The sequence below is a fragment of the Carassius carassius genome, chromosome 36 (genome assembly GCF_963082965.1).
Source record: "Carassius carassius chromosome 36, fCarCar2.1, whole genome shotgun sequence".
Classification (NCBI taxonomy): domain Eukaryota; kingdom Metazoa; phylum Chordata; class Actinopteri; order Cypriniformes; family Cyprinidae; genus Carassius; species Carassius carassius.
Genome location: NC_081790.1, coordinates 10,290,330 through 10,312,912, shown reverse-complemented (window position 1 = coordinate 10,312,912; position 22,583 = coordinate 10,290,330). Strand labels below are relative to the sequence as shown.

Sequence of the window (22,583 nt, the reverse complement as noted above, 5' to 3'; positions counted from 1 at the left end):
TTAGGTGCACGCTGAGCCAACTCACTCCTCGTCCTCAAGTGTTTCTTTTTCCAGGCCTCTATGAACAGCAAAGAAACTTCTGAAATTATGTTTTTAAAAGAATATTAATCAATGACAAACCATGTCGCCCAGTCTGCAATTGATTGCTGCAGGCAGTACAAAATATAAACAGCATTCCGTCGCCAATTTTTTCCTTCATGCCGTCAGCAAGCACATCTGCTCATTCCTCTGACGTGTGTTCTCTAGAGTCAGCACCGGGACGCCCTCCTGACTGGAGGGAACCTTGCATGCTTTGCAGAGGATCAATATCAGAACCAGTATGAGCAGAGCTACCAAGATGTTACATGCTATGGCCACCACTGCGGCGGTGGACAGTCCCGTAGTGTAGATGGAGTCTTCATGGTCACATAGCATCGCTGACACAGAGACGGCCTCCCTTCCCTCAGACCAGCTGTCAGCCCCAGAAGACACCGCTCTGATCTGTGACCTGTGAAGCCCTGCTTGAAGACACCATCACTCTGCTGTCATTATTTGTCACCCAGGAGTCCTCCTGATCGTCTGATCCTGTGTGAACAAGTGCGTCTCACTTTTCACATCTCTTATGTTCACAGATCAAGGACAAACTGTGTTCTGGTGTTGGAGGAAGACTTTGAAACTGGTCTGATGATGGATCAAGAGCAAAGCCTGAGGATTGTTTTGACACTTTGTGTTTTTGTGCTATTTTCATTGGTTTGACTTTGTTCTGAGATATAGATGGCAGTGGAAGGCAGGTCTTGAATGCCTTCGCTGTCAATCATCTTAGGCCCTCTTTCCTATCTGACAGATAGAACGAGGACATTTATCGTAAGACTGTAATCCAAAACATCTGCAGGATGTAACTGCATTGCACGTTGCACATTGATGTTGTCAAGTTTTTGATTTTGCTAATATTTCTCAGGTAAAATATCATACAAGAGAATGCTTTGGGCCTGTAAATGAGGGGCGCCTCTTCCACAAGAATATTTACACTCAAACAGTTGAGATGAATATTTCATTCTATTCACTTTATACACATTGGAAAACCAAATATATGAGAATGATATGATGCTAAAGTCACAGTCCTGTCGTCACTCTAAACACTTTTTTGTGAAGCAGAAAAGGGATGTTATGTTTGGTCAAGCCTTAATATGCGGAAAAAATTTCAGTAGAGGGGAAATTGTTTAGTTTAGATAATTGAGGTCTTGATATCCCTCTTCTGAAAAATTCTTCATAGGAATAATCTCACAGGCCTCCAAATACTGAAGACGGTTCAGTCTACTGCCATTGGATACAACACCTCAGCAATCTGAAACAGCATTAGTATTAGGGTGCAGTCACATTAACTGTTGTTCATTGAATTTTCACAGGCAAAATCCAGTCATTTCAAAAGGAATCCACGTGATCAGGAAAGATTTCCCCACGCAGATTTTTTCAAGTTGGTCATGCAGATTTGCTGTGTTGATCGACAGAAAGCAGTAGAAAGTATAATGCAAAAGAAAAGGGATTACTAAACTTTTTGTGTGTTCATCAGTATTGGTTACAGTTTGTAGATCAAATATAGCATCATTAATTTAATATAAACTCTCAAATCAACTGGCAGCCTTTTGGGCTGCAGTATCAATGCCATAAACACGACAGTTGCCAATCACATTATGTGTTTCAAAGCTCTCGCGTCTGTTTTGTGTCTGTGTGGATTGAACTGAGAGATCTTACATAATCTCAGTAAACAGTCTGCTGTATTAGAATAGTAATACTACCAATCACACTGTGGTGTGTGTGCCAGGTCTCCAGCTGGTTTGCATGCTACATTACTTTAGCAGACTCAGTCACAGCCAGTCAACCTACTGCCCCATTAGTACCAAACCAACTAAAAAAAGAGAAACATCCATTTACAAATAGAGCACAATAGTGACAGGATTTATTTTGAAAATCAATTGGGGGGAAAAAAAGTCTGTCGACTGACTGGGGACCATGACGACTGCGTTAGGGTTTACACCGAACCATGACCTTAAACAGCTGAAGCATCAGATGTCCACAAATAAACACATAAACTCCTCACGGATCAAGTCCAATCCTCATGTTATTTGTGTGTTTGTATCCTCTGAACTTTCTGCAGAAGACTAAGCAACGAGACATCATCACAATCACCACATGACTCCAGAAGTCAAATGTCTCCCTGCACATCTGGATCATGCCATATCCTGTAGGATGCTCTCTTGTCTGGCAAGATTGTATCCCTGCAGAAGCCTGAGCTGGAACAGGAGTCAGACAGTGTGAGAGCATCTCCAGGCTCTTTAGGAGTGGTGCAACAGAACAATGCGTTCCCTTTCTTGCTCTCTTTCTCTCTCTGTCACACACACACACACACACAATAATAGAGAATTGCGTTCCTTGACATACTCTCTCTTGGTTTCATACAGTACAGTTTCTCTCTGTATCCCTACACTTGCACACCCGGAGAGCAGTGAAGTGTAGAGCCACTCATACAAAGTATAAATGGCATAAGATGGCATGTCTATTCTTATGGGCCTGGACCTTGATCAAGATGATCTTGATAGGACACTGCAGTGCAACCACACCCTCTGTCTCCATGCATCACCTGCAGTTTTCTCACATGACACAAACACACCCTCCATTGGCTGACTTGATCAATTATGTTGGTTTATTATAACTGGATTGGTGGATGAAGATGTTAGGCTATATATATATATATATATATATATATATATATATATATATATTTGGCATCCTCAGCCTTACTGTTCCCAAACAGAACAAGTTCACGCCCCTAAGCACAACAGCAGAAAATGAAGAGGTAGAGCTATTTCATGAAGACCTTGAGGAGGCAATGAACATGCGCTGCACCTTCCTCATGATGATGGGTGATCTCAATGCAAAAGTTGGACACTGCAAGGTTAATGACAAATTCATTCATGAAATCCACATGAGACATGTGAAGACCAACGCAACACATGCATACACTAAATCTTACATATGCTTAATGTTTATTATTCTTTTTGGCACCTGGGTGTACTGCGCTGGCGGCAGTGTTAAGTTGTGCCGATGTTTCCTTGGGACACTTTAGGCCCCATTATCCCAATAGCATAACCCCTGACAGCTGTCAGGTATCTAATCATTGTTGTGGACAAATGGGAACTGTGTTCCCTGCCGATGACCTCCCGGTCAAGACCGTGCTTTGCTCTGAGGACCGCTTGGATCATCAGGTCCACGTGCCAGTGATTCATTTAGTCATGGCCTGTTGCCATTGAGGACGCTTGCAGGAACATGGATACTCCAGAATGAGGACGTAATCATCTTCACCTCTTCAAACCATTCCAGCATATACACTAGGGACTAGCAGAGGCTGTTCAGAATATACTGGCTCTAAACATCCAGACTACAATACAATTCAATAAAAGGTTCATTATAGGTATGTTTGATTTTTCTCACAAATTCTACATTTAATTGTACATAAATTTGATTCATTTAGATATATTCATAAAGTTTTTCCAACTTAACAATTTCAAAAAGGAAGTCCACTGACCTCTTCAGGATAAATTTGATGGCAACCTGCAAAAGGAATAAAATAAAATAAAGAGATGTTAAAAAGCATGGGTCGATTAATCATTTTAATTCTGTGCCAGGCTGTGGTAAAACAGGGCCCACTTTGTTGTGCTTTGGGAGAAATACAAAAAAAAATTAACAGATGAAGACACAGAAAAGTTCAGAAGTCAAGGTCAGACCTATATATATATATATATATATATATATATATATATATATATATATATATATATATATATATAAAGTGAATGCTACTTCAAGTGATAAATTAACCGTTTAGATCTGAAATAAGGTATGAGGTCACATATGCATGTATAAAAACACAGACTTAACTAAGCACAGGTGTGAAACAACCCGTGGAAACAAACCCAGTTGAGGATCAGCTGGATCCTGCAGAGCTGCTGTCTCGAGGACAGATGGACCCGGTTCAAGACCAGCTGGATCCTGTGCTGTTAATTTAAACATGAAGGAATCCGGTTGAGGATCAGCTGGATCCTGCAGAACAGATGGATCTGGCTGAGGATCAGTTGAATCTGTGCCAGGCTGTGGTGCAACAAAGCCCACTTAGTTGAGCTTTTTGTTTTGTATTGTTGCATGTTTTACAGTCTGCAACGTTCTCTTGAAGAATACATTGATGCTTTTTTTCTGCTGCATTTTTCCTTATACATAGAGAAACAGAAGAGTTAGAAATTACCAACATATTTCAGAAGTCAAGGCTAGTCCCGGAGAAAGAACCAACAACAAACTCACGACTCCAAACTAACAAACATATTAAATGCAGGTTGAAGGTATCATATTTCACAATATGAGTAATTCTATTATTTTTTTGCCAGACACTACAAGCAAATGTAAGGCATAATGTAGGAACTACAAAGTACTCTGTTTTGCATCCTTTTTCCCCCTACTAAAATAAATAATAAATAAATAAATACACACAGACATTCATGCTGTCATTTTGGAAGAATGGCTAGCAGGGTTGTCAGATCTCAGAAATAATCCCAGCCCAAAGCCAACTCAATAAGGAATTAAAACAAGCCCGGTTTTTCCATTTCTGAATTGACAGCTGTGGGATTCCCTTTAAAATAAACGTTTTGATGTTGTTTATTCTATGTTTCAAAGTTTATTTCGATTTTTCTTTTGCTAGACATATTTGCATGTGCACATTTAATTATGTAATATGTATTTTATTCCTCTGCAGTTACTTTATTTTATTTTGGGTACTTTTAATTCTTCTTTTACTGTCTTTTATATACATTTTGCAAGATAAATAGTTTTAAACGTAAGATGTAAATATTATTAACACTGTCACAATTTGATAATCTGACAGAGCCATAAAGGTCAGCTGAAATCAGCAACATTTCTGAGCAGCTTTACAGAAAATCATGATGTTAATGTTTAGAAAGTATTTATACCTTTATGCCTTACTGTCGCATTCAGGTGATCGGAGGTTAAGAAGATTAAAAAGCTATGTTTATAATAGGTGTTATACTGTCTGTTTTACCATGACTGCATTTTAAATGACACATTCACTAATACACACACATAAAAAAAAAAAAAAAAAAAAAAAAAAAAAACCCTCCTTGTCTTTGACCCTCATACAATTCAAGCGAATAGGAACCAAACCTTTAAGCCACAAAAATGACCTAAAGACAGCTTTAAGGTGATGCAGAAGACTCCAGTGATAACCAGTGTAATGAAGCTTGAATTCGTGATTGTGAATTCTCATACTTAAGTAAAAGTACAAATATCTTACCAGAAAATGGCTTTGGTAGAGGTTGAAGTCGCCGTTTAGAATATTACTTGAGTGAAAGTCTTAAAGTATGGGATATTTAAGTGAAAGTCATGACATTTATTGTACTAAAGTTTTTTTTTTTTTTTTTTTACTTTCTTCCATTTTGTATTTTTAGGTAAGAATAAGAAGCACACATAAATTATTTACATAATTAAAAACATAATCTAAAAACATTTCTGCATTATTTGTATCCAACGAGGCAAGAATCTCCTTACTCTATTGGAATTTATAGAAAATGTGTAGGTCCAACAAGTTAATGAGGACATAACACCTAATATTTTTAATTAGACGTTTAATTTGATTGAAAGACAAAACATCAAAGAACAACCCACAAAGTAGAACAGATGATTTTTTAAATTCCTTAAAAATAAGACAAAATATTGATGAGAGGACAATCCTTCTCTCTGAGACGATGAAAGAAGGAAACCAAAAGGCAAAGTGGAGGTGAAAAGAGGGAAGGTGTCGGAATTGACATCATCCCCCACGAAATCCACTTTCAAATGCTCAGATTTGAATTTTTTTCCCACTTCAAATCAACATTTACACAATGTATACAACAGCCCACAGAAAGAGGAAGGAAGGGAGGATATAGAAGCAAGGGTTAAAATTACATTTGTACAAAAATAGATTTTTTTCCTATAGTTTTCTCAACGTTTTTAAAAGGTTGTGTCTCGGTGACAACTGAAGCGGTGACTGTGTCAGGGTCAAAGTTTATCCTCGCTAGTTTAAATGGCGAAAAAGTGGCTAAGCAACAGATTTTTTTCACTAAAAAGACATTTGTCTGAGGTTTTGTGAACAGAAAATGATTCATAAGTCAAGGAGCTGGTGTATGATCTTTTCTTAGGGCTCTGAACTGCTGGTATTAGTTTAAAATTTGACTTTGTGTGTGTGTGTGTGTGTGATTCAAGGCTGAACACAAAAGCTTCAGCAATTAAAAACATTTCTAGTATCTAAGAATACAACAGTGCAATTAGGCCTGGTTTTAGTCAATGTAAGAAAAACGCTTGGCTCCCTTAATAACATTGTTTGAAAACATTTAAAGAATGGATTTATATACTTTCATATTTAGAAATATACACACATTTACATATAGACAAAATATAGCTTTATGTTATAAAGCATTTGCGTATGTATTAATTCTATCTAGGTTATCATTTCTGCATTACTCCATTTCCAACAGGAGAACGTTTTATTTTTAATCTCAAACCTGAATATGGCTTCAAGATACCGGTGATCCAAAATATTCATTCATTAAAAATTCTAGTGAAGCCATTAAAAATCACCTGCCTCGCAAAGTAAATTAGGGTAAGAGGACGAAAAGCTGATTTTTAGAAATGTAATTATAGAGCCGCATCCTAATAAACAGCATTGACTGAAGTTGGTTGGGCTTCACTCTGGATAAACCATCTCGAGTGATCTAAATCATGCTATTGCTGAAGACCCTTGTGAGACTGCACTCAAACAAAAACAAACACGGATAATATCACGTAAAAGTGCCATTTTTTAAATCCAATTAAATACTTGTAAAAAATTCAAGTAATGTTGCAGTGCTGCATCTCCACCACTAGGTGGAAGTCTCAGCTCTCCCATTGCCTCAGTATTATTCTCTACTGCTCCACTCCGATACTGCTGGAGACCCGGATCTTGGTCCTAGCGGTGTAACCTTGTTCACACGTGGTCTTTCGTTGCCAGAGTTTGAAAATCAACCTCACTACGGACAGTCTTGGGGAAAAGAAAAAAATAAGCTAAATGCATAGTTTAGCAGCAGCAGCAGCAGCAGCAGCATACAGAAATAAAGAAAATGCTGAAGATGACAAATTACAGACCCAGGAAACAGATGATACCTCATAAATAAAAGGCAGCTCCAAAAATACAACAATGGGACTGAAACATGAGGTTAAGTGCTTAGAAACATCCTAATGATAACACACATATGCAAGACCTGAATGCATGAGGCGGCTCGTGCGAACGGCTGAAGCAGGAGTAGACACGGGACACAAAAGACTCGATATACCAGAGTAAAAGTGACTGAAAGAGAGGTAACGGCACACATTTTGAAAAAGCATCCAAAAAATACAGGATACCAATACTGAATTGGCTGTAATAAACTGTACAAGTGTCGAGCTCGTTTGGAAAACCGCTTGAGGTGAATTGTTATGCAGACGAGACACAGTGGGACATGTGGACGGATTACAGTTGGCAGGATGTCCACTATAAGCGTCCTTAGTTTACGTCGTTCAGCATCATGGGCTCTTTGAGATTGGATTTTTAAAAGCTCATATTTCAAATGCATAAGTGTGAATGATCATAATCCAAAACTTCCTGTCTGATCCTGAAGTCACGTCCTTATTGCGTCTCTCACACACCACTGATGATGCTCGGGTGAACTGTGATTGCTCATTTGGTTCAGAGCAAACTCGCTTCTTAAATGACAGTAATTACAAAAACGTTCTATCAGGGACAGCCCGCTTGAGGGGAAAACGGCAATTTGAGCAGGATTGTAATCGCAAAAACTCCCATCAGGAGCTGAAAACACAATGTTTGTGTTAGAAACCTGGATTATAACCCGCATTACCATCATCATCATCATCTCCTATAAGTCTTCATGTGCTCAGACATGCCAGGCCAGGATGGCCCTATCCAATCCTGAATGAGGCTGGTTATGCCCCCTTGATCCCTCCCATAAGACCCATTGTATCCCAACGTACACGACCCTGCTTAAGACATTCCTGCAATTACTACACCTCCACTAAATCTATCCTTTTTTTTCATTTTTTTTTCATATGTACACATTGAAGAATGGTTTGGTACACCCGTGTCCACTGTTGTCTGTGGGCTTGAAGTCCATTGTCATTATTTTTCTTATGTGTTGTATATATATTTATATCTTTATACAAAGTATAAAACAGACCCATGGCTGTCATGACTGTGTAATGGTTCTAAAAGTTCCTTTGCTCTGGCAAATGGTGTCACGTGTTCAGTTTCTAAGGGGCTTTTGGGGTGACCCTTTTGTGTGTGTGTCCCGGCGACAGGAGGGCGTTATGTCATTTGGTGGGGTGCCTCTAGCATCTCCATGAGGAAGGTATCGATGGGCGTGTCCCCTATGAGCTTGAAGAAGAACAGATGCTCCAAACACTTCAGTCCAATTGAACGCAGGGCAGGGAGCCGCAACAACAGCTTAGCAAACCTGCACACAAACACACACATAATCAAACGGTGAAAGAACAAGACTCTGACAATCTGACAAGAGCTGAGAAGTATGAAGCTGTTCTTCAAAAAATATCTTTTCTCAGTATATATCATCCAGGTCCTGCAGGTAAGTGGTTCTTGTACCTTCCAGGTTGTTCAGGGTACTTCTGTTTGCAGTAGGCTTCCAGAGAGGCATAGACCTTCTCTCTAAGCGCCTCCACCTCACCTGGGTTTGACAGGCCTTTGGAGTCTGAAATAGAAGATGCATAACAATGTTAGGTTTCCGAGAAGGAACTGTACTGTAGTGCTCCAGCACATCCTCCCAGAAGAACAATGCAGCCGCTAAAACACCACTAATAGAACCCAACCAATGTCTTCAAAATCTCGATTCCTAACACTATATTTTTCTCACAACTCAATCTGGTACTCTGGAAGAGGTGGCTGAGGAGCCTCTAATTGGAAATGAGAGCTGTTTTTCCCCCACTATATAAAGTGAAGGGAACAGAAGAGAGGTCTGTCCTCGGAGGATGAGCGATGCGCTGGACTGTTCCTTATTAATGAATGGCAGACACTTTCGTGCCAGTGATTGTATGTTTACTCTGAGGTGACTGACAGGAAATGATTGGACATGGGATCAGGAAAACATCACAGGCTATTTTACTTTGTTTACAATATTGATTTCAAGAACTAAGGCTATACGTCTTTAGATTTATATCATTAGAAACACATTTTGGACTTTATATTCATTTTCACATATAGAGTAGTACCTGGATTGAAGAGGACGATGGCTCGAAGGCATCCTAGCTCTGTTTTATCCATCTGCATGTCTCTCATCTTTGACACCAACTCCGTCAGCACCCTGAATATAGGAGAGAACACACAGGTTAAGACTGAAAACAGGTTGAATAATGGCGAGTACGGACCGGTTATAATTAGAGTTTCAGGAAGTCATGGTCAGTATATGAGAACATGGGGTCCCTTTCCCCGCCCTTATTGAGAATACATCATAAAATAAGATACTTTGCCAACTCTGGTTTAAAAAAAAAAAAAACCCAGAAAATTTCTTATCAAATGTCAAGATTGGCATCACTTCCTCTGATCCAGAGGGTGACGTCTCTCCTCTGACAGTCTTGGCCTTTGTGTGACCGGGTGACGGCACACACACTGGTGCGAGGCATCCTCGTTCCCATTCTTAACACACTCTAATTGAATTGGCCTTCTGGAACAATCAGTGGAGGGGTGGGGAACTTCAGCCCAGTGTTTAAGTCGACCATCCACTTCATTTGTGCCACGGCTGTCACTTGCAGGAGACCTGATAAAGAAACATTATCAGGGCTGTGCATCTTAATGCGAGCAGCATTAACACTGAGATCCATTCTTCCAGAGGAGTCGGGTGTATTCTAATCGCTAAAGCAGCCTCTGGGCGCTGAGAGCGGCGCGCTGAAGACAGAGGCAGGTGACACGGCTGCAGGAGATCCTCATGTACAATTACTGTTAATACAGCTTTTTTGTTACAGTCATGACTTTCTTAATCAGTATTTCTGTTTGGTTTCTCAGTAACTCAGTATCCTCCAAATAAAGTGTGTATAAGACATGTTTTCAGTAAATACGTTGAGCATACCATTTTAACCATAAATAGACTAGGTTTATGTATTTACAAATACTCTTATTAAAGTGAATTTTTGAAATTAAAATTGTATTATACAAATGTAAACTTAATATTTATTGATATATATATATATATATATATATATATATATATAATATATATATCACACTGTATGCACAAAATATACATATATTTATATAAAAAAAATGGCACAAAATATACATATCTCTTAATGTTTACTTTTTATCATTGCTATTCATATATCATTTATTTCTATTTAAACTTTCTTTATTAATGGGGATGCTGAACAATGCATTTCACTGTCAACAAGTGGTGCTTTGTACTCTCTTCGAACCATATTTAGTTTGAGATCTGGGCAACAACAAAAAAATGTAGCTGGTAGCTTTATAACAAAGCACTGTTCAGGTTTTTGTGGGCACAGCTACAGAGCAAAGCCCTTGGCGACTCTGGGTATGTATCCCTCCATATTTTTTGATTTCATCATAAATGACACACAAATGGATTTCCTTTAACATTTTCTGTCTGAGCACTCAACCATTTCTGCATGACCTCTGTTGCCAGCGCGGCTGCATATTTAATGAATATCGATGTAAATCGATAGAGAGCTCGCTCCTCCCTGCCCTTCTGTCTCAGTGTTCCTCTGGCAGAAAAGTCAAGGTTCTTCTGCTGCCCTTGTCATGAAAACTTCTAGTGTGATTATCTTTTTGTGCCATCACGTTTTAATATATTCCATATAGCCAAAATCTCATATATTACAAATTCACTCAATATGGTTTACACATTTTTTTAATAAAATAATATTAAAAAACAAGAACACATAAACTAGTATATAATATATTACAGAAATTAAAATTTTTTTTGTTTTTTTATTCTTTACACTCCCCCCACAAACGTTCAGTGGACCAACACTGTAAGTATCATTCTAACCTGTCAAATATGGCCCCTACTCCGGCACTGTGGGCGCTGTTCCGGTGCACGTGCAGTCCTGTGGCCAACAGTATCCCATCTTTCACTGCTATTGAACGGTGTGAAAATGACGCAATGAGGAGCTCATTCCATCCTGAGAGAGACAGACGAAATCATGAAAAAACATTCCACACAGTTAGAGGGAATTAAGCAAGCGTCTGAGTGACAGGGCTCCTTTAACTAGTCTGCCTAGCAACTCCCCAACTCCCCCTCATTTCCCCAGAGTTGAGCTTGGGAAAAGCTGAGATGCTTTCATCTGTGAGACAGTAGAACTAAAGGGGTTATTTATAGAAAACCTGAGAGCTCAGAGAGAGAACGAGAGAAGACCCTCTCAACATGCTCTTCAGCTTGTTCTGGGAAGATAAGCATGACTCACTAATACAATGGGCCATAAAGGAAATTAAAAGCGAAGCAGTTTATTTGTAGAATGGTGGTTTACAGAGCATCTAGTTGTCTACTTTGTCAACTTGTTAGAAACTCACACATAAAACTGACACAAACTGTTGTGACAGAACAACTGACTTTTCACACATCAATGCTGTCCTTTAACTAAGTGAGGACACCTGCCCCTTTAAGTTACCACTAATATTAGCCATGGAGACTTCATTTACCGCTTTTGAATATTTTACATTTATTTTTATATACAAGCACTTTTCTGAAAACACCTGGCTATGTGCACTGTGCTAGACTAACTGAGACGTGTCATCGCACTTGTATATTGATGCTCTCTCGTTGGTCTGATTGCTTTGGATAAAAGTGTCTGCTAAATCATTAAATGTAAATTAAACTTTGTCAGGTTTCCCTACTTTTTTCAAAACCATATTAACTTCCAACTCAGACAGCATTTTGTTTTTGTATCAAAAGTATATTCAGTACCTAGAGTCTAGCTTTAAGATACAATAGTAGAAACAGTATTAACACATAAACAGAATTTTCCTAATGCCTATTACATTTTCCAAATATAAGCATCTTGCAAAAATCATTTTTAAAAACAAAATCATGGATAAGTTGTTCAAAATTATGACACTTTTTTTTCTTTTCTTTTTTTTACTTTTGAACTGTCAAATGTTGAACGTTTAAATTAAGTAAAATGAAATAAAGCGCTGGAAAAAAAATATTTACAAAAATTACATTTGCATCTCTTTATATAATGTGTGTGTATATAACGCAATAAAAAATTATATTTTCAAGGAGAAATTTAAGCATTTTTAATAACATGCACATTTTGAACCCAGCATGTCAACTATGTAGGCAGAACACTAGAATGCTGTCTAAAAAAGGAAACTCATAGGGTTTGAAAAAAGCCATATACAGGTGCTGGTCATATAATTAGAATATCATCAAAAAGTTGATTTATTTCACTAATTCCGTTCAAAAAGTGAAACTTGTATATTATATTAATTCATTACAAACAGGCTGATATATTTTAAATGTTTTTTTCTTTTAATTTTGATGATTATAGCTGACAACTAAGGAAAATATATATCAGTATGTGTGTAGTGAATGAATATAATATACAAGTTTAACTTTTTGAATGGATTTCAACTTTTTGATGATATTCTAATTATATGACCAGCACCTGTAAACAGCACACAGTTAAAAAAAAGGGTGAATAATAGATAAATAAAAGCCCTGATTCAGGGAGGATTTTGCAATTTCAGGCATTTTTAGACTTTCTAATTAACCTTTGAAACCGAACATGTCCTCTAAGCAAGAACGCTACAAAGCAGTCTAGGAATCCTGTTTTCTCTTTTAAGTGTGCATCTGTCTGCTTGCACTCAAACTCACCTGCTCGTAGAAGAATGACCTGGTCGTCCAGTGGGAGCTCGGAAAAATGCGGGATCCTCTTGGCCCATTCCACCAGAGTGAAGAGCTGCTTGTCTGCGGCCTGACAGATGTTTGTGACTGGATCATTGGGCTGGTGGAAGAAACAAGAACACAGGTGTCAAAACACTGGTCTGTCCAAATGTCCGAAAAACTAATTCAATGCAAACACTTCAAGCTACATATGTCTGGTTTCACACACTCACTTGTTTTGAAATATGTTAAAACGCAATCAAAGTAAACACTGTTGACACAAGGGGCGCTATAGTTCATTTTCAGTACATTTTCTCTTTTAGTTCAACTGCTTTCACAGTGAGGCAAGGTCAGTTGAAGTTACTCAAAACTGTTGACATGTTTATAGCAAGCTATCGAAATAATAACCCATCCATTTAAATGGCACAGACATTTGAGGGTAAATATTACTGAAGATTGCTACCGCTCTACTCGACCCCACACATGAGAACTAATCGTCTCAGAGCAGAAGTGAACAGGAAGGAAAAACAAACAGTGCTTTTGCCCCGGCCTGCGCAGGAAATACCTGCCGAGAGCTGGTGCTAAAAAATGACTCCCTTTCTAAGCAAGCCTTTCCTGCAGGAAGCTCCCTAAAATTAAATTCACTTATGCTACTAAACATTTAAAGGACATGCAATGAACTGTCAAACAACATGTGTGGTAAAATTCTTGCATTGTTCCTGAAAACGCCTTTGTGGGGGACGTCACATGAGTACGGCAAGTTGCCTTTAATGCCTCCTGCAGATTTGAGTCTATTAGCACGTCTCAATGCGGAATGCCCCGGCTCCATCAAAGAGAGAGGACAAATGAGAGATATGAAAAATGGCCTAGATGATTCCAGCTTCACGTTGCGTGAGGCCAAGGGAGGGATAGATACGCTGCTTTGTTTTATAAGATGAAAGAGTGTGTCAATGGAGAGAGCAAACGAGCGCAGGAGAGAGGAAAGCAGCAGGAGAGGGTTTTCTGAGAGGACGAGAACAAATAGACGTTGAGTGCCGTTTTTCAACTCAAGTGTCAGAAGGGAAGGCGTTAGAAAACATCAACAGGACATTGCGGCGGGCAAAAGGACAAATAGTTTTTAAGAAAACAAACAGAGGGGGGTTAAAAATTATATTCGTATTTATCAACATTATTAGTGGGAGGGAGAATTCCTGGAAAATCCTGACCTCACTTTTGGCAGCCTGCTAGATTCACTCGGGTGCAGCGCAGGAAGTTTATTAATAGGTTTGACACAGTGACACCACAATTAAGAGTCAAGAGCTTCTGAAAGGGTCAATATATCAGCCACTGTCACTGAAACTAACAGCCTCATCTAACAGCCCGTAAAAAATAAAAATTAAATTGCTCATTAAAAACAAAAAGACACATACACAAAAGAATTAGGGAACATATTGCTACTCTAAGGTACTAATATGCACCTTTTTAGGAGTAGATAATGTGCTAATATGCAAATTTGTCAATTTAAGGGTTCTGCCCCATTGACAATCTACTGTACCCACAAAGGTAAAATTTTTGAATAGAATAAAGAAAATGAAAAGAACTTTGGACAGCAAATTTAAAAAAATGCATTTAGAAATATAAATTAAGTCCTGAAAACATCACTAGATTTAAAATCACTAGATTTGCAGATGTGTATTGTATGTGATGCAGTGTCATTCAGACATTACGTTTAACTTAAGAGTCTGAATACTTGGTGAGACCACTTTGTGGCCATTATTAGAGGAAAGAAACATCCCCCCAGTTTTTGTGAAATGACTGATGACAGATAAACAACGTGCTCTTCCGTGATTCCTCATCAGAACACGGGAACTCCCAGGAGAATCCTGTGAAATTGCTGAATGTTTCCCCTCTATAGTATTAAAGCGGCTGTTTAAAACTCACACTGACAACAGAAACAGATCAAAGCAGAAGTTGGAGATGGCAAACTGTTAGCCAGACGCAAAGCCATCTCTCAGAAAACAGATGCAGCTTATGAATATTTCTGTGGCTGATTGGGGACATGCAGACGATCCTCCTCGGTGCAACAGTTTAACAAATATATAAACAAACAGATAATTAATTCACAAAGCAACAATATAAAGGAAAGCGAAGTGTTGAAGAGACTCTGACGCTCCTCAAAAGAATACAACTCCCAGAGTTCGCGTTAAACTCTGTAATACTCATGAATGATGAATAGCTATCTTGGCTCTGTTTACACTGACCTCATTTCTTCTACAAAACAACCAAAATTCACCCAAAATCAGAGGCCGCGAAATACCCGAATTGATTAAAAAACAAAAAGATCCACAAATCTAAATATAGCACAATAAACAAATTGAAGCATTTTTGTAATTGAAGTCTTTAACAGGGGTCTGCCTATTATGGTTTGATTTTTAACAAATATTGGTGGAAAAAATATATAAAATGTGTTCAAATAAAATATTTAAATTAACTTTAAAGCTCAGCTAAATGTTTTATAAATGTACAAATACATGAATAAATACATAAATGTTAATAATGATTCTTTTAATGACTTTTTATGCCTTATTAATATGTAAATTGGGGTTATACAGTACATCCATCCAATCCATATCCAAAGTTGAAGAGCCATGATCTAGATTAAAATGTACTGTATCCAAGTATCAGAAAACAAGTGGTTGATAGAAGAGGTAAAAACCAGCATGAATGATTCTTTAGTGTGAATACAGCCAGCCATATGATTTGCTTGTGAGATTCGGCGGAGCGGGGCGAATGCTAGCCCCAGGGCATGAGTGATGACGACTTTTTCAGATTCGAGGAGACGCTTTAATAACATTCTCTTCATGACCATCACAAAACAACGGCTGTTTTTGTTCCCACTGAATGGAATGCATTCAGTCTGCATAATTCACAGCAGATCCTGGTCCCGGGTTCCTGCAGAAATGCTTGCATATCACACTATGAAATTTTTATCACTTGAGGAGAGATGAGAGACGTTTAAATTTTTAATTGTCTGGTTAAACTATATTATTGTTGCATGACAACAGAGAGGGAAAGAGCAGTCTGGATTTACAGCTGCGCAAGACGTCTGCAAGCTCACGCGACATATCCCTGTCGCAGAAACACTTCCTGTGTGCCAGAGGTATCGAAATAGTAAAACAAACACAAAACAAAGAGTTTCCAAGTACCTAAATGGCCACAATGAGTGCATTTATATGTACAACAAAACTCTATTAGAGGTTTTAAAAATGCAAGAAATTCTTTTTGAAATAGAATACTGGCTAATGGCCAATAAAAGCATTCCCATGACCTTGTTGTCAGGTTATTAAGCAGAATCTGTGAATGTAAACACACTCAATGTTATTTAAACTATGAAAAATACAGAGAGGTAAAACGGGACCATATTCTCCTTCTTTAAAGGCAGCCCTTGCCTGCCTTACTTGAGGCATGTTACTAACGCCTGTTTAACTCCTGTTCTAGGTCACCATGAGATAAACACTTCATTCAGCTTGGCCTAACCCCAACCATTAAGCAGCAGTGGCGGCCCATTCATGAGCTGCACTCCTGGGCCGAGGTCCTCTGATTAATTAGCACACGGGGCAGTGGCTTCCAAAAGAGCACAGACAGAAGGGGAGCTCCGGGGACAGCGGGAGGGAGCCGGGTGAGCGGGGGAGACGATCCCTATGACTGCCGGCCAAGAAAGCATCTCCCTGCTGTCCAACTCTAGACTGAATCATTAGTGTCTTTAATATACTGTATTAAACCATCATCTACAGCCAGCAGGATGAGTTAGACTGCAATGTTAAAACTGTGAAAATAACTGTCAGTGCACAAGCTGAGAATTTTGGCATGTTTAAGACACAACGTTACTGACTTTGCCTGGGAGCTATAGCGAATGACACTAATGACACTTAATGTGGTGATATTGACGACATTTATTAACATGAAAATCATTTTTGTTTATCAGTATCGGACACATTTTTTAAATGTAAGTTGTGTTTAAAACCATTTCTGCCTGGGAGATACAGTGAAGGTTAAAACCAATGATACTTAAAGTGATATTTATGATATATTTTGACACGCTCAAATTTGTGCTTTTGAAATTCAGCAAGGAGGAACTAGAATAAGCCTATTATATATCTAGTATTATATATCTATAAATCTAGTTCCTCCTAGCTGAATTTAAAATCATAAATAAAACTCAGATGGGACAAACAATTAACTCCAGGGATATAATAAAATAAGTGTAAAATAAAATAAAAATAAAGTAACATTAAAATAGATAATCATTTAAAAAGTCAATTTAAAAGATTTCATAACTGAAGTGAAAAAGAAAACCGAAAACAAAATAAAATGGAATAATTGAACTATTTTATATTTAATGCATAAATAATTAAAAAAATTTGTTTGCGAGTAGATTGACATGTAAAATAACAAGATCTTTGAGTAAAGAAGTAAGTATATATGTATACAGTATATATTTATACACGCATATAATATGCAAACAATTTTTTTTATTTTGGATGCGATTAATCGCTTGACAGCATACAGTATATATATATATATATATATATATATATATATATATATAAAACCACAGTAGGGCTGCACGATATATCAAAATTATAGAAATATCGCAAATGTAAATATCGCCATATGCATATCGCAAGGGTGTGTGATATCTGAATCATTTTAATAATAGGCTACTTAAATCAAAGTGTTGCAAAAGGTCAAAGTTTTAGTTCGACACACAACAACGAGCCCCCTACAGGAGATACAGAGTGAGAAACCCAACCAAGATAGCCAATCAAAGACTGAGTGCTTTCCAATGTAAAGCCTGACAGCTTCTGTCTCATGACAGGCCTTATGTTCTCCCTCATCTCGCTACCTTTCCCCAAACGTCAGTCCTCTGTTCCCACACATCTTCATCTTCCCGAAATAACCCCCATTTACTCACATAACAGCTTCCAGAACATTTTCGCTTCGGTAAAGAGCAGTCCCAAAAGACGCACTCAACCGCCCAAACTCTCTCTCTCTCTCTCCTTTTCTATCCTCCTCTAGTTCTACCACTCTTCTTGTACGAGAAAACTCCTCAGAGGCTGACGGCAGGCTGAAAGCTCCCGGGGACTGTCAAGAGTATTTCATTATTCAAACAATGCTGGAAAGTGGAGCCAATGATCACTTTAGTGGTGCTGATTTGTCATGGTGACTAGACGAGGGAGGGAGACTTCACAGCGCACAGGTAAATTCAACAACTTTATCTTGCTCTGCTTCTCTCAGGGAATAACCAACCAAAACTCCTTTAAAACAGATTAAGAAGTTGGATGCGTAGCCTAGTGGTTAACATACGTGTTTCTACACACTGAGCCTCAAAGTTGGAATTATAGCCTAGCGGTTAGCACACATTTAAACAGTTCAAGTCTGAATGATAGACACATGCACCAATATACAGAACTTTAAGAAGGTGGACTCGGCGATGGTTAGTGATGATATCTCATGATATTAGATTATCACTACACATTATTGTGGTAAGAAGAATTATTAATAACAATAATGCCATCCACATTATTTTCCAGTGCAGAATGAGAAAGTGTGAGACTTCTGATTCATTAGTTGCCATAGAAAAATAACTAAAAGAACAACATGCCGTAAATGGTGAAACTATGTGCGCTATACACCATTGTGTTTATAATTATGGTAAATCAAAAAATATGATAAGAAATACCATTTTGCAATATCAAGGCGATCAGTCAAATTCATCTTTCTGACTTACAAAATTTGAGTGAAGGGGGAAATAGTTTGTAATCATAACTTTACAAAAGTGTACAAAAAAGAACATACTGATTGTTGGGAACTTCCCGCAGGCTGGGGTGTCTAATATCCCACCTTTTTTATTTCCGGATAGAAAAACACTCCCAAGTGGTGAGCTAAATTTATTGGAGTTGAGGGTGGAGCATCTCACTCTCGTCTGTCATCCACTCTGACGACAGGAGTAGCCAAACAACTACTGTAGCTTTGTCCCAGTTCAAAGACAGCTACTGACAAGTGGCAGTAATATTTGTACTGGACTTTTTTAAAGTTACATTTAACAGTCTGAAAACAAAACTATTTTTGTGCATAATAAAATACAAACTATTCAAAGGTTTTTTTTTTTTCTTAAATATCCTAAGTTGTTTTTGTAAATAGGTCCCACACTAAATCTGACCCTGCAGATTTACATAGAACCTCAGCATTCGATGTTCTTCATATCCCTCACTTCTTGATTGTTTGATTATTAAATGTTTTGCTACTCTTTATTGACAGAACAAAAGAGAAAAGACAACTATTTGGGGACAGAGAGAATTTCTTGCATAAGCAGCAAGAGCCAAACACTATTTCAAAGCTCCAACACACAAAACAGTTCTTCAATGTATCTCACGGGGCTTTTTACAGGGGGGGTTTTGGCTTGTACAGTAAACCTGAGGTTGGTTTCCCAGGCTTTTCAGAGCACTAAGAGGAAGGGATGTCACTTACTGAATTCGAGGGCATCGGTACATTGGTTTCAATGTAAGTCTCCGTTTTGGGCTCCACAGCAAGCTCCGCCTCCAGGATCTTCTCCACAGGCATGTCTTCGTTCGCACTGCTGGTCGACTCCACCTCGTTCTCGTTGCGGTCCTTGGCTCGCTGGCGCTCCTCCTGGACGGCTGTATGTAATAATACTAGTCACGGTCACTACAGTTGGTCAATCAAGAAGTCAACACATAAACACGGATGTCAAACTGATGCCAACAAATTAAGCTGTTAAGTTGTTTTTACGCTTTGATCTAAACGTAAACTAGGTATCCATGTACATAGGTTTCATACATTGTTTACGTACGTATGTGATACTCTCCAAAATGGCGCAATTGTGTGACGCAGAGGAGACAAATTGTGGAATAAAGTTATTTTTGTTTTCTTTGTGCACAAGAAGTATTCTCGTAGCCTTGTAATATTACGATTGAGCCACTGATGTCACATGGATTATTTTAACGATCTCCTTGCTATATTTCTTGCTGTCTATGGGAGGGTCAGAGGGCTCTCTGAATGCATCAAAAATATCTTAATTTGTGTTCCGTAAAGGTCTTACAGGTTTGGAACGACATGAGGGTGAGTAATTAATGACAGAATTTTCATTTTTGGGTGAACTGTCCCTATAAGTATATTTCTACCACCAATTACTGCTGATGATTTTATACACAACTTGGTTGCTAGACAAAATTAGATGTTTTGTAATATGTTTCTGGTCTCTGTGGTTTTCTACAACAGGCTTTAACAGATCAGAAATTTGATCAGCTCAGAGAAACAGGAAGTGGTTAGTGCTGAACAGTCACTCAGTCTGACTGTGGCCAGAGCTGTATTAACCACAATCCAAGCCCCTGTGGTTAAGAGTGCGTAAATGCCGAGCACAGTTCATCCAAAAGACTCCAAACCCAGTCCCTATTCACAGCACATTCAAACCCACAAACACTAAACGTTCTCTTTTCCCTAACCCTTCAACTTTTTTCCTCAACAGTGAATCACAGAGGCTTCGCGGTGGTGGAGGGGTTCCGAAACAGGGGGGATTCTGCTTTACGGAAAGAGCTGTCTAGAGGTCAGCCCAAGGGTAAAATACTTCTCCAGGAGTCAGAGAGAGGTGAGAGTGGCTGAAATCACGTTAGCTTTATTTCCCCTGGAGAGAAGGAGAGCATAAATTCATTTAATCCTGTTTTTCTGCAGATTCGCTCAGCTCTTTTTGGGATGAGCGTGGCCCAGCTCTCCTTTGCCTCAGGGTACAGCATGAGCTAATGGGATACAGAAACAGGCGAACGCAAGCAATTGATCATATTCTTGAAAGAAGCCGTGATGATATAAATAAGGGGGACGAAAGGTTGCTCTAAGGTCATAGACAGTGGGTGTGAGACCGAAAAGTCATGTATGTATGATCGCAATGCTCACTCTTCATCTACAGGGAAAGGATTTACTCTCTAACATGAAACAAGAGCTAGAGATCTGGGAAAGGGACTGGATGTTGGCTATGCAATCTATAGTCATAATAAATAATTTATGAAGCCAAACTTGTCTGACTGCTTGCAAAGACGCTGACCTGAGTTCAGCTTAGTATTGTTTTAAACTTTGTTTAACTGTTTAAGCTTTGAGACGGATCATGAATGAACTGTATTATATATCAAAAGAAATTGAAATTTATCATCAAGTTGATACATATATAAAGAAAACTGATATAAAATAAATCAAAAATCTATAACCACATACACACACTAACACACAGATATACAGTACAGACCTTCTCATTCAAAGAGTTTTCTTTATTTTCATGACTATGAAAATTGTAGAGTCACACTGAAGGCATCAAGGGCTATTTGACCAAGAAGGAGAGTGATGGGGTGCTGCGCCAGATGACCTGGCCTCCACAGTCACCGGACCTGAACCCAATCGAGATGGTTTAGGGGTGAGCTGGACCGCAGACTGAAGGCAAAAGGGCCAACAAGTGCTAAGCATCTCTCGGGGAACTCCTTCAAGACTGTTGGAAGACCATTTCAGGTGACTACCTCTTGAAGCTCATCAAGAGAATGCCAAGAGTGTGCAAAGCAGTAATCAAAGCAAAAGGTGGATACTTTGAAGAACCTAGAATATGACATATTTTCAGTTGTTTCACACTTTTTTGTTATGTATATAATTCCATATATAATTCCACATGTGTTAATTCATAGTTTTGATGCCTTCAGTGTGAATCTACAATTTTCATAGTCATGAAAATAAAGAAAACTCTTTTAATGAGAAGGTGTGTCCAAACTTTTGGTCTGCACTGTAGATAGATAGGTCTAGATAACATATATAATTCATTTGAATATATAATACTTTTCCATATAGTTACATAAAAATAATTTGAAATAGATTCTACTAATTTTACTAAGCTAACTATTATTTACATTATTCATTCATAACATACCTGGGAACAAATAATTTTAAATCAATACTAAAATAATAGTTAATAGTCTTCAGTGTTCCTGTAGCTCAAGTGGTAGAGCATTGCGTTCTCAAGCACAATGTTGGGGGTTTGATTCCTACGGGGAACACATGATAGGTAAAAATTGATAGCCTGAATGCACTGCACGTCGCTTTGGATGAAAGCGTCTGCTAAATGCATAAATTAAATTTTTAATTTAATTTAAATTTAGTCTGCTTATGTTTGTCTGAATATGGAATTGTACATAGCAGAGGGTTTAGTGGTTTTAGACACACTAAGCTAAGACAAAAACAGAGCACACATTAGCAACAATAATGCATGTAAACATGTCTATATGTAATCAGGCATGCAACGCACGCAGTAAAAGGCGTTTATCGGTTCAATCTTGAAAACAGAAAACAAGTCTCTGCAGACAAAATGATTCTAAAAACAACATTGAAAAACTCTGATATCTCATAAATCCAAAATGATTCTCTTTGACTGAGGGGGAAAATATAGTCTCTCAGATCAATACTGCACCAGCTGTGTGCTAAAATCTTCTATTAGCATGCCTAAGCACTTTCACGTCTCTTTTTCTTGGGGACAAGTGTGCAAAAAGTGCTAATGCCCCATTTTTATCAGTGTGACAACACATACCTCACCTCTTC

At 38.3% G+C, this 22,583-nt stretch overlaps 1 protein-coding gene across 5 annotated transcripts in view; it reads right to left on the bottom strand.

Moving 5' to 3' along the window:
• Positions 1-7,686: 7,686 nt before the first annotated feature.
• The window catches only part of rxraa (retinoid X receptor, alpha a), a 156,085-nt gene continuing 141,188 nt past the window's right edge, over positions 7,687-22,583 (bottom strand). For 4 of the 5 annotated variants that reach the window (XM_059526197.1, XM_059526194.1, XM_059526198.1 and 1 more), the window contains 6 exons: positions 19,467-19,651; positions 12,948-13,077; positions 11,121-11,253; positions 9,331-9,422; positions 8,708-8,813; positions 7,687-8,561 (listed from right to left, as the gene is read on the bottom strand). In XM_059526197.1, coding sequence (XP_059382180.1) covers positions 8,414-8,561; positions 8,708-8,813; positions 9,331-9,422; positions 11,121-11,253; positions 12,948-13,077; positions 19,467-19,651 — 794 coding nt within the window. In that variant the 3' untranslated portion in view covers positions 7,687-8,413. The remainder of the gene's footprint in view (positions 8,562-8,707; positions 8,814-9,330; positions 9,423-11,120; positions 11,254-12,947; positions 13,078-19,466; positions 19,652-22,583) is intronic. The other variant, XM_059526196.1, reaches the window with a different exon arrangement.